General features: G+C 42.0%; 1 protein-coding gene across 3 annotated transcripts in view; it reads left to right on the forward strand.

The window, feature by feature from the left end:
• Positions 1-13,935, forward strand: part of PDE4C (phosphodiesterase 4C) — a 670,938-nt gene that overhangs the window by 584,304 nt on the left and 72,699 nt on the right. For all 3 annotated transcript variants that reach the window (XM_082260761.1, XM_082260762.1, XM_082260763.1), the window contains 2 exons: positions 830-876; positions 11,948-12,060. In XM_082260761.1, the coding sequence (XP_082116887.1) occupies positions 830-876; positions 11,948-12,060 (160 nt within the window). The remainder of the gene's footprint in view (positions 1-829; positions 877-11,947; positions 12,061-13,935) is intronic.

The following is a 13,935-nucleotide window of genomic DNA, read 5'->3' on the forward strand; positions in this document are numbered from 1 at the left end:
TCGGCGGATGCCTCATTTGGCCGCAAGGTTTTGCAGGCCGCAATTTGAGGAGACCGGTGGTCTACCTCGAGGGTTTTTTTCTGTTTGAAAAAAAAAAAAATTGTTTTCTCTTTTTTTGTTGAGTCTCATCATTAAGGATGAGCATTGTAAACTTCTAGTTGGCACCGGTTGGGCCTTCTAGATTGGGATTTGATTTCCATTTTCCCACCCCTCAGTTGTGATACTGCTCTGGGACGTCCCGAAGGTGGTGTATCACCGAGGACTACGTCTGTCAATGAGCGCTAGAGAAAAATGGATTTTTGTAAAATCTTACCGTAAAATCCTTTTCTCTTAGCTCATTGACAGACGTAGTCCCCGCCCCTCTGTTTTTTTGAGTTGGGTTAAAATCTCTAAAGACTGCTTTTTCACATAACTGATTTGCTGAGGCAGAGAGAGAGAGGATATACCCTCTGGGACTGCCCCTGGGGTGTGGCCAGAGCTTTTTAATTTCCTGTCTAGTCCTGCTCCTGTGGAGGCAACATAACCCGAAGGTGGTGTATCACCGAGGACTACGTCTGTCAATGAGCTAAGAGAAAAGGATTTTACGGTAAGATTTTACAAAAATCCATTTATTTTTGTATTTGCCCCTGTTGGAGGGATTTACTCTCTCTTTCTTTTGTGTCTCTGGGTCAGGAAGTGAGTGAGGCAGAAGGTGATACCCCATCCAACTTTAATTTTTGTTTTGTTTTTAGTTATAAGTTGCTAATTAAGCAAGTCAGTCTGAATTATTTTAAATAGTTTGATTAGAAAAGAAATAATATTTATCATTTATATATTTTCCTTTTTCCAGGAGATCATCTATCAATAACCCACCCACAGCTAAACCAAACTTATCAGGTTTGTAAAAAAAAAAAAAAAAAAAAATCGCACCACAGTATTGATTTCACAAACATCTTTATACTAACCTTAACCACTTGCCTACAGGGCACTTTCACCCCCTTCCTGCCCAGGCCAATTTTCAGCTTTCAGCACTCTCACACTTTGAATGACAATTTGACAATTGCGTGGTCATGCTACTCTGTACCCATACAAAATTTTTATCATTTTTTTCACACAAATAGAGCTTTCTTTTGGTGGTATTTAATCACCTCTGGGTTTTTTATTTCTTACAAAAAAGATGAAAAAAGTCAGAAAATTTTGAAAAAAAAAAAAAAGTTTTTCTTATTTTCTGTGAGTAAATTTTGAAAATAAATACATTTTTCTCCTTCACTGATGTGCGCTGATGAGGCGGCACTGATGGGCACTGATAGGCTGCACTGCTGGGCACTGATGAGGTGGCACTTATGGGCACTGATGAGGAGGTACTAATATGCCGCACTGATGAGCACTGATAGGCGGCACTGATAGGTGGCACTGCTGGGCACTGAGAGGTGGCACTGAGAGGTGGCACTGATGGGCACTGAGAGGCGGCACTGACGGGCGGCACTGATGGACACTGACGGGTGGCACTGATGAGCAGCACCATCAGTGCCCACACTCAGTGCCCATATTGCTGCCAGTCAGTGCTCATCAGTGCCTAGATGAGCAGGCACTGATGGGCACTGACTGGCAGCACTATGGGCAATGATTGTGGGCACTGATGGGGGGCACTGATGGCAAGCACTGTGGGCACTGATGGTGGGCAGTTATGGCAGTTTATTTCCCTTTTGTGTAATCAGGGCACTGGTGATCAGTGCGCTGATTACATTTCTCTGTGTCCCCTATGAGGAGGAGCCGCTGATCGGCTCTCCTCGGCTCACACACTGACAGTGTGAGCCGAATAACGGCACTTCCTCATTTACATGTGACCGGCTGTGATTGGACACAGCCGATCACATGGGTAAAGAGTCATGTCATTGACTCTTTACCGAGATCGGGATCGCGCCATGTCCTAGCAACCCAGGGGCGCGCGAGAGAGGCTGTTCTGGTGCGCCGTCATACGACGGCGTCCCAGGATAATAGGTACACCGCTCCGCTGTCATTTGACGGCAGGCGGGTAGTAAGTGGTTAAAGAGCTACTAAGCTCACAACTGTAAAATCAGTCTGTATATGCAGTAAAGCATGCTTGTTATACTCTGTGGGATCTAAGGAGTTAATCCTCTGTATTGTGTAAAAAATGCTGTTTCATCCTGTCTTCTCTGATCCTCCCCTTCTTCCATAGTTTCCAATCCATCTGCTGATAGTACAGACCCTTATAGCACTCTGCACATGCTCAGTTTGGTGTGACTTGCTAGAAAGTTTTTGTTTTTTTTTTGAGAGGGGGCATTTGATTAGCCCAGAGCCAATCAGGACTGTCCAGACATAGGGTCAGGAGTCATGCAGCCTCATAGGACAGTCAGAGGAGAATGACAACTCCTACAAGCTTTAACCAGTGCTCAGCCAGGCACTGATAGAAGTCACAAGACTGCTATATACTGTGTACTGTGGGAGACCAGATATAGTGAATGCAGGGTCTTGGGTTTAGTAAGACTTTAAAGTAGAATTCCAGCTACAGCCTAACTAGTCCTAAAAATGCTCCCTCCCCTCCCAACACCTTTACTAACTAACCTGCGTAAAGAAAATGTATATACTTACTTACCTTTGATAAAAGTAGGCGCTGGTTGGTGATATAAACTGACTAAATCGATAACCCCAATTGCTTAGGATTAATCAAACATCAGTCATATACATAGATTAGTGTATGATACATTTTATTGCATTTCTTTAGGGTACACTAATCTATGTATATGACTGATGTTTGATTAATCCTAAGCAATTGGGGTTATCGATTTATTCAGTTTATATCACCAACCAGCGCCTACTTTTATCAATTGTTTTCCTGTTTGTGTTACACTCACATTTAAAAGGGGCAGCAGGTTGATACTGTATATATATTTTGTTTATTTGAGAACAAGGCGCCCTTTGTGTAGTTTTACATACTTACTTACCTATTTTCTCCTATTTACTCCAGTAGTATTATCCCGTGTCAGCCAGCGGCGACTGCAGGGGAATGGAGAGAGCACCTCAAAGCGGCTGTGAAGGGCAGGAGCAATGACATCACCCATAAGCTCCCATGGTGCAGCTGTTGTCAGATAATCCTTTTTTCCCCTGCAGCCACCGCTGGCTGATACAGGGAAGCTAGATCATGTGACCTATCCAGACCAACCTGACAATAGGCAAGTATATACATCTTTCCTACACAGGTTAATTAGTATAGATATTAGGAGAGGGGAGGGAGCATTTTAAGAAATTTTTATGTTTATCCTGGAATTCTACTTTAAATATTATGATACAGAATGCATTGTTACTTTATTCATATTCTCATAAAAATACATTTCACTTGTATGGAAAGACTTATAAAAAATTATAAAAATCTTGAACACGTGAAGAAAGGGAGGTGCAAAAAAGGCATGGAAAGCCAAGACACCAGCTGAAATCTATCAGTAATCAGAAAGCAATTCTGCCCCTTGTCAGTGCATATTAACCACTTCAGCCCCGGAAGTTTTTACCCCCTTAATGATCAGGCCATTTTTTGCGATTCAGCACTGCGTTGCTTTAACTGAAATTGCGTGGTCGCGCAACACAGTACCCAAATACAATGATGTCCTAAAAGCGTATAATAATTGGTTTGCGCAAAAGTTATAGCGTTTAAAAACTATGGGATAAATTTATGGACTTATTTTTTTAATTAGTAATGGCGGCGATCCGCGATTTTTATCGGGACTGCGACATTTCGGCGGACAAATCTGACACTGACACTTTTTGGGGACCAGTGACGTTCATACAGTGATCAGTGCTAAATAATATGCACTGTTACTGTATAAATGACACTGGCAGGGAAGGGCTTAACACCAGGGGTGATCAAAGGGTTAAATGTGTTCCCTAGATGTGCTTACTAACTGTGGGGGGGGGGGTTGATTGAACAGAGGCAGAGAGAGATCAGTGATTCAGCTTAGCTTAATCACACGATCTTTCCCTGCCTCTCTGACAGAAAAGCCGTCTTACATTGTTTACATACCAGACGGCTCTCCTGTCTAATCACAGCGGGAGCACCGCCGAAACTGCGTGCACATAATCACATAGATCTACGTGATTATGCGCAGCCGAGCCGCCCTGCCGCGGTAAATCTGCGTGGGGCAGTCGGCAAGTTGTTAATACCAGCTGGTTCAGTCTCAACTGATGGCCTATAAAAAGGTGTCTGATTACCAAGGTGTCACACAAGAAACATCTTATGATGGATAAAAGCAAAGAGCTCTCTGAAGACCTTCACAATCTGATTGTTGCTAAACATACTGATGGCACTGGTTACAGAAGGATTTCTAAACTTCTGAATGTTCCAGTGGGCACTGTCGGGGCCATAACCTGGGAGTGGAAAGAACATCATTTCACCATAAACCGGCCACGACCTGGTGCTCCTCGCAAGATTTCTGAAAGAGGAGTAAAAATAATTATCAGAAGAGTTGTCCAAGAGCCAAGGACCACTTGTGGAGTGCTTCAGAAATACCTGGAATTAGCAGTTACAGTAATAAGTAATGCACTCAACCGCCATGCACGCTCACCACGCAAGACTCCATTGCTGAATGTTTAAAGCTTGCTACACAACATTTAGACAAGCCTGTAAAATACTGGGAGAATATAGTCTGGCCAGATGAGACCAAAATTGAACTCTTTGGATGAAATAATACACACTATGTTTGGAGGTCAAATGCCACTGCACATCATTTCAAAAACACCATACCAACAGTGAAGTTTCAAGGTGGGAACATCACTGTGTGGGGCTGTTTTTTAGCATACAGTAATAGCAAACTTCAAATAATTGAAGGAAGGATGAATGGAAAAATGTACCAAGACATTCTTGATAAAAATCTGCTGCCATCTACCAGGATGATGAAGATGAAATGAGGGTGGACATTTAAGCAAGACAATGATCCCAAACACAAAGCCAAAGAAACTCAATTGGTTTCAAAGAAATAGAAAATAAAGCTGCTAGAATGACCCAGCTAATCACCTGACTTGAATCCAACGGACTATCTATGGAAAGAACTAAAGATCAGAGTTCATAGAAGAGGAAAAGGAAACCTTTAAGATTTGAAGACTGTTTCTGTAGAAGAATGGGCCAAAATCACACCTAAGTTATTAGAGATCGACCATTTATTGGCAACAACGATATATCAGGTGCCGATATGCACTTTCCCTTATATATCTGTATCAGTGTTTGGATTTAACTATATTAAGGGAAAGTGCATATACTGGGGTGATGCCTGCAGCTAGAGGCATCACCCCTGTACCGGTGTCCATAGCCGACGGTCGGCTGACTTGTAATGACAACCGATGCGGCTGGAAGCCACTCGACTGTCATTACAAGGAGCGGAAGGGGACATTTCCCCCTCCCGCCGCCTTCCCCGGCTCGCCCGTGTCTCCCATCCCACCGGGAGAACCGGGCATCCTACCTCCACCGCCGCCGAAGAGAAGACCTGATCAAAGCCGCATTCGGCTCTGATCAGGTCTCCATGTCAAAAACCTGGAAGTGATGTCATGACATCACTACCGGGTACTCGGCGCCGAATTAAAAAAAACTGACAGCATTCAAAACAGCCAAACTTGGTGTTTTGAATGCTTTTTAGTGCCGAGGAGGGGTTTGGGGTCGATACCGATATCCGATGACCAAAATATCGGTATCGGTGTTAAAAAGACGAAATCGGTCGATCACTATGAGCAATGCATGTGACTAGTTTCTCCATACAGGAGGTGTCTTTAAGCTGTCATTACCAACAAAGGATTTTGTACGAAGTATGAAATAAATTTCAGTTAGCGTGTTCAGTACTTTTCCCTATGTCATTCCTATTTTATTTTTTACACATAACTTATTTCTGAACTTATTTGTTTTGGTTTCTTTGTACCTGACGTGTTACTGACATGTGGTAAAAATATCATGTCAACAGCACCTTTTAGAAATATATATTTACCTAGAAAAATTATGTTATGTTCATTACTTATTTTACCCGCTGTATTTCTGTAGGCAAATTTTCTATTTTAATAGCAAAGTTCAAAATGATGCAATCCGTGACCAATTAGTCAATATTATTTCTAATAACCCAATTAGATTTCATATTATTTCTTATGCAATCCCAGCCAACTAAAATTGCATTGGTTGCTGTAGGTTACTGCACATTGCCCATAATAATGCACTTCTAGTACCATATTAAATAAGCCCAGCTGTGTTTGTTTTGAAAATACAAAAATGACCCCACTGGAAACATTGACGCCAGACATTCCTTTTAAAATTCCATAGGAGTTTTATCCTGAGGATTGTTCTATTCCCAAGAGGCCCCCAAGCCTTTTACTTCCTGAAAACATCACCAAAGTGGAAAAATGTTAATTATTTTAACCCATCCATTTCATAAAGATTAATGATTAAGCTCCATTTAGGGTGAAATCCCAAAGGGACCACTGATGGGATCGGAGAATTCTGCTCATCAACTTACGTTCCAAAAAACAATTAGGGTTAGGCTAGTCTGTAACTACAGAAATGTACTTGTATTTTTTCCTTTTGCTTTTAAAAGATCAGGCATGTTTTAGGAAGGAAAATATATCATGAATGTAATCTTCAGACAGTGTATATAAAACACAGGAAATGTATGGTAATTTTTTGTTGACATTACTGGAAATCTGCAGAAATGTCTGTAATAATAGGCATTCATCTTTCATGTCTTTTCTATGCTTTATATGCTAAATGTTCTTCCATAGCGGATTCTAAGGGGATATTGTTTTTGTCACTTTTTGTGGGAAACCTGCACTCAGAAAATGATGTAGGTTGTCAGTTGAATTGTGAAAATACTAGTTGCTTAGCTGTCATTTGGTCCAATCGCCTGACTCACTGACCTGGAACAAGCGTTCTAATAATGCTCTCCTAACTTATCTTGTTTGCTCAAAGCCTTTGTGGATCATTGACTAAAGGAATACAACTTGTTCACTTTGCAAAGTGTATGTTCACTTGGCAAAATGAATGTTCACCTAGCTAAATAAATAAGTGTAAGCTGTGTATTTTTCAACCATCCAATCATGTGCAAGCGAAACCCTGTTTTTTTGTGTCCTTAGCATGTGATTGGGTATTCAAAGCTTCAAATTATTTGCCAAGCTATGTGAATATACACTAATATCCTAGAATATATACTGTATATCCTATTAAAAAAATCCAAATATAGCCTATACACTAATCCTCTACACCTGTAATAAAATAACCCTGTTGACTTAAAGTACTGAATGCAGAGACAGCCAAGCAACTTGCCTTATCTTAATGTGGGTGTAAAGGCACAACATTTTTTTACCCTAATGCATTCCTTGCGTTAAGGTAAAAAATGTTCCAGTGTTTGTATCGCCCCCTCACCCCCCCTTATACTTACATCAGTCCTCTCTCGATCCAGCGACGATGGTCTCTCTTTCCTCACAGGACACAGAGGCAGCTCCTGCTGCTGTCAATCAAATCCTGTGAGGAGGGAGCAGGGGGAGCTGCCATGTATAAATCTGTGTAAATCTATGGATGCCCAAGGCCCAGCTTGGGAGCAAGCCCACGCATGCACCCCCATAGCAAGTGTCTTGCTATGGTGGCACATGCAAAAAGAGGAGGAGCCAACCAGCTGGGGACCCCAGAAGAGGGTGTTTGGGGCTGCTCTGTGCTCAGTATAAACCTATTTGTTATTTTACACAAAAAAAAGCCTTAACCTCTTTAATCATATATTCCAGGACACAGGCAAAGAATTAATAGACCCTGGGTTAGTGGTGCATACTTTCAGGTGGTTGGAGACTGGCAAAGCTTTTAGGGACACGCCTCCTGGGCCCATCCCCTAAAGACTTCCCCACTCAGTGAATCCTCTGTTTTGTGCTAGTGTCTCAATGGACCTCTACTTCACAGAGAAATCACTCCTAGCTTAAAGTGGTTCTAAAGTCAAAAAGTACCTGAATACATTCCAAAAAACTGCCCACTACTTGTTCCCCCCTCCCCATCCCTAAACACTTATCTGAGTCCTCTCAAGCTCCAGCACTGTCCTAGCTGCAGCACCGCTGCTCTCTCTTCCTGGTCTCACAGAAGACAGACAGCAGTGGTAGCCATAGTTCCTGCTGCTGAGAGTCAAATCTTGAGGAGGGAGCCACACTGTGGGTGTTAATGGATGCACACAGCCTGGCTCAAGAGTGCGCCCACATGGGTGCACCTTTAGCACACAGCTTGCTGAGGGGGCACCCAGAGGAAGAAGCAGTAAACAACGTTGGTGGGGGACTCCAGAAGAGGAGGTAAGGGACCATAAAAAAAACAAAAACAATCATTTTAACTATTTTTTTTCTTTTATCTTCGGATTATTCAATCAATTCATCACTGCCTTCTAATGCCAAAAATAGAAGTAGTGTATTTGGATTTGGCACAACCTCCATAAACCTTGGAAGCCATACCTGAGCCCCATGCTGTGGGAATGGCCTGTAATATTACTCCAGGCACTAGATCCTGCATGGTTGCTGAACTTGGCGCTTACTACAATGCATGTGGTCATGGTCCATCCCTATGGAACCCAGTCCCTAAAGACCCCTTCAGGGGTATGCCAACTGAGATGGCCAAAGCCTGAGCTTTTTACACAGTCCAGCATCATGGACAGGTATGATAGGGTCCCCCTGCATGATTTTGACCATTACTGTAAAAGATCATGCTATATTTGAATTTAAATCACTACAATTTAAACTTTCCAAATTTGGAGCCAAAACTGAACTACTCAAAGTTTAGCCTTATGTGGATGGCCAAGTGTTACATCACACCACTAGTCGTACATTATACTGCCACTTGTAGCCCTCATAAAAAAAGTGTTCGGGCCTGGACTTCAAACCATGAAGATTTGCTACAGGATAGTCTACACTCAGGTTACTGCATTGTCCTGTTGGACAAGCTAACCCTACATTTCACACTTTACTCCGTTGAGTAATGTACAAGGGAATACCCTCACATGTATCTATGGCACAGACCAAGCGAAAGGTAGCTATTGCAAAACTACAGATGAACATTTGCTTTGCCGAAGGCCCACACAAAACTTCAGAGTGACAATGCACCTTTTGCAGAGGAGCAAGAGCTGACTATAACACTGGTCTCTGCGCCTGATTCTAGCCACAAATGTCCTATCTGACAAAATCAGGATTTTCTGTATCTATGTTCTAATTGCTCAGACAAACTCAGACATAACAGCTTTAACAAAGCCATCTGTGCCCAGGGCTCATGAGCACCATACCTCTTCTACTCCCAACATTCCTTCCTTAGGACGGGTTCACATATGCGCAGCCGCGGTTCCCAGCACAGGGTTCGGTGCGTTCCTGTTCACTGATTCAGGTGAGAATCAGGTCTGAATTTTTTCCTGAATTCACACCTGAACCAGACCCAAACATGCAAAGGAGCCTTTTGGAATGCGGACGGCCCGAACCTGTGTGAACCGGCTCCATTAAAACCCGGTCACACTCACGTAATGCGAATTGGATGCAGGGAAACCTGCATCCAATTCGCACATATGTGAACCCGGCTTTAGATGAGGCAGACATGAAAGGGACTGAAAAGGACAGCAAGGCAGCATTAAAAGATTTTTGCATTATTGAAGAGGTAGCTTCACGCAACACACTTGTTGTCTTGGCATTGTGCAGCTTAATTTTCTTCAATCTTGCCATTCCCGTTTCAGGAAAAAGACCCGTAAAACCCTCAAAAACATTCCCTCTCCATGAACAGATAGGGAAATCTATGATGATTGGAACATTCCAAAAAGGATTTTCTTTATTGAACGCTATCAAGTGAAAAAAAAATATCACTAAATAGTTATCTATTTTCTGTGGTTGATCCTGCCCTGTCAGTCTTAAACATCTCATTGTAATCTTTCAAAGAATCTGCAGATAGAAAATTTGAGACATTCTAAAAAGGCTCACCTTACTTTGGTAGTTTCAGCCCTGCAACCAGCTCTCGCTGCAATTTCAGTATGACACACTGCAGCCAACTGTACTAGGGCTATTAATAACCAACATGACCCTATATTCCAGGATCATGCTTTAGGAGTAATTGCAGCAACTACCTTCTGCTATGCTTTTTTGTGTGGATGCCCTAGAACATGTTATGGGACAAATTTCCTGAATGGCCCGAATCTCCATTCACATGTGCAGAAAATTATGGCTAAAAGCCTAGACAGCTGAATCCACCTGTGAAGGACACCTCAGGCGTATGCCTTTTCAAAGAAGACATTTGTTTGAGGAGGCACATGATCAATTCATAAAAGATGTCACAGGAAAGAAGGTATTACCATATTGGAAAATCCCAAAACCCCACTCCACAAGAGCCTCTACCTTGGCAAAACAAAGCACCTAATAACTTTACCCTGGCTCCGCAGACAGCTCACATCCCTCCCTCTACCTACATGACCAGAACCCTCCTTCTTCCTCCTGCACTAAGCTGGGTGGGAATAGTCAGTGTACCCGAAGCATGCAGCTGTACTATGCTATGACAGACACAAAACAGAGCATAGAACTGAGATCCACTAATTGACTTATGTTAAATTGTATATTTTCACTCAATTAGCACCGCAGGCAGTAGGCTGAACTTGTGGACAGGGGGAAATTGGGTAATTTCTTTTGCGCTCAACCTGCTGGTTGATGGAAAAAAACTGACCCATGCATGACCAGTTTTATCCTCATCTGGTAATCTTACGTTTTTTGTGTTGAGCACTGAGCTGTACCCAGAATCCTAAATTAGACACTGGCAGTTTTCAGATATAATGTGCTGTGCAGATTTTAGCCATTCAAAGGCAATCTCCAGGTTGCAAACATCCTTTTTACATCTAAAACAATTATAGGTGTAATCGAAGAATTATAAATTGCTTTACATTGCATTGATGGCTATGCAAGTGTTAATGTGGACTGCAGTGAGTTTGTAGGTCGGTTTCCATGGTAATTTGGGCCTGGTCTTCCTTCTTTCATCCTCTGTCTTCTCCTCCCCTACTTTTTCTCATTATCTATTCCTTAGGAGACTGCTACCGCCAAAATCTTGTTCGGATAGATCACAGCATGGCACAGGCGTAACCCAGCATTACATTTCTAGTGGCCTTCATTTACTAACTAGGATTTAGCATTGTATAAATACATATAGGCAGCATATAAACCTGTAGCGCACACATTTTATGTCAGAAGATTTATACATTTTTCAATTTTTTTTTTTTACTGCTGATCTGACGGATAAAAGGGGCAATAGGAAAAGGTTGTCCTCCTGCTAAAGATAACCTTGGTTCACTTTAGTCGCTATGGAAACCCTATAGTGTCTGTGCCATCTATTAAACATGCATACACCTAATGTATTTTTACATCTCTGCCTGAACTCAGGATCTTGCTGCTAAAGGTTTAGATTTTGTGTTTTCTGAAGCTGCAAGGAGGGGTTTACCTACATTTCAGTGGCCTAGTGGTAATGTTGCATTAGGAGCAGCAATCAAAACTTGGCTCTACAAATCTCTGTGTGACATTCTTCATATTTCACTGCTTGTTGGAGATTCTTTGTGTACATTGTTGCAAAATAATTACTGCCATAGGTGTGATTTTCTGAAGGTGGGAACGCCAAAAGCAGACATGAACTTTTCAAATCTTTGGACTCCTTGAGGAATTACAGGCTTAAAATTAGTAGTACTCATTGAGTACAGGAGAAAGTGGATTGATCAGCACAAATTGTATATCAAAGTCTCTTGACACTTGCAACACTGCAAGACAATTTTCACGGAAAGGAACACTAGCTATATGAAAATTTTGTAGGATTTTGCAGTTTCTTTTAGGATACTTAAAGCATAACTCTTGTGATCCCTGGTATCAGTAACAAGCGTGGAAAACTGGACATGGTTTTGTGTCAAAACAAAGTATCCCCATCATCTGGTCTAAATGCCTCCTTTTTCCTCCGTAGAGGATGCCGTTCAGAAACTGGCCATCGAAACTCTGGAAGAGTTGGATTGGTGTCTGGACCAGCTGGAGACTTTGCAGACCAGACACTCAGTTAGTGAGATGGCTTCAAACAAGGTAGGTACATTTTATATATTGGTGGATCTATATTCATATTCATTTTTTACAGACATTTGCATAAATTATCACTTTCAACTTTATCCATCACACAGAGGAAAGCATTAGTAAACTAAGTTGGCCTCAACTTCCAGCAAATAAAGATTATAATATATCTTTAGTGAAATAAAGTTCAGTGGCAGGTCTATAGGAGCCTGTCACATTATTTACATGCTAAGCCAATGGAAACTGCCGACCATTACAAATGACATCATGTAACCCATGCTGTCATCTAGTCTACCAATCTGTGCCTCGCAATTGCAAAGCATGGGTGGAAACACTTCCTCTGTGCTCTAAAGCTGTAGATAGCACATGGGAGGGAGCATGGGTTGCATGGTGTCACTCGTAAAATGGTCAGCAGTTTCAAGTGCTGATTGCTGGACAATCAGAGAGCCCGGAAAGATGTCAAACTCACAGTGTTCTACAGTGCATTTTTGTCACACTCACAATTTCTTCTAGGTGCTGAAAGCCGAACCTTCCTCACAAAACAAAATTATGCATGGCCCGATAGGTTCAGCTGAGTTTCAAACAGCATTTTTTTTTATCTTAAAAACATACTAAGAATCTAACTGTATGTGCACTTCAATGGGTATAAAAAGCTATTGTGACAAGCCTCAAAACATTTGGGGGAATACCTGGCTCCTTCTACAGTTGTGTGTTGTTTTTTTTTTTCTTTACAATCAGACTCCTACAGACTGTTAAAGCAGCCCATGCTCTTTAAGGAGTATCAAGAAATAGCTTGAGTGTATCCCCTCTAACCAAGAAAAATAGCAAAAGTAAAGTAAACCATTAACAGATTAAACCGTTTAGACTATGATGATCCAGAGGCTCTTTAACCTCTTTTTTTTTTTTTTTTTGGATAGAGTGGAGGTGAATTAGAACACTTGTCAGTTTTTATTGCTGTCTGTGTCCCGTGTCCTGCTTACCTTTTATCAATGAAAGTGAAAAGAAAATCCCAAATTTTGGGTTAGTCACTGGCTCTCAGCTCTTCAAGCACTCACTGGAGCAATGAGCTGTGGCCGGGGTGGAAGTAGCTGACTCATGCTCTCAGCTGCCCATCAGGCATCTGGGTGGATCCAGACATTAAAGTCAGGATCTCTCCAGAGCCTGGACTGGTTGAGTGAAGTCAGCCAAAAGTGAACTTTAACCCACTGTCAGCTGAGTACAGGTCACATGAGTGCAGAACTAAGTGCACTCCTGTGCTCCATAGAAGTAGGGAAAAAAGCATTTTGGCCCTACTTCTTTAAAGTGGGTGTCATCTCACCACAGACATAAGACTTAAAACTGACCACTTATCAATGATCTGCAACTTTTGGAGAAAGGAGAGTGTCAGTGTTCAGTACGGTTTCCATATTCTCTCCACTTAGTTTGACACTTATGAAACCTTAATATTGTCACAAACTTGGAATTTCAAAGCTTTGTACCCCTAAAACACATTGGCATAGTTGTATCAAATGTAATAAAACACTATGTAGCACACCCTCGAAAGGGGCCACAAGTAGACTGGGATACCCCACCCTGCACAGCCAGGCACACTGAATTTCCACAGGCACTCAAAGTCAGAGAACAGTTCAGTACTTTCTTTTTGTTATTTGAGGGATTAGAACTTGAATAGGGATTTGGAATTATGAGAAGCCCACTTGACTTCAGAACAATTCCAGGGACAACTTTTCCTATATACACTCCTCTGCTTCCTCCAGCACTCGCTTGCAGTACACACTGATAGTTAATCTGACACAGCACTCAGTCAGATTTAGAGCAAAATCCTGTTATAGGCAGGAACCTGAGGCCCCCTGGTGTGTAGTTAAAAGTATCAGACTAGGGGGCGCCCTGCGG

This window comes from Pelophylax lessonae, assembly GCF_965119305.1.
Source record: "Pelophylax lessonae genome assembly, chromosome: 1".
In the NCBI taxonomy this organism is placed as follows: domain Eukaryota; kingdom Metazoa; phylum Chordata; class Amphibia; order Anura; family Ranidae; genus Pelophylax; species Pelophylax lessonae.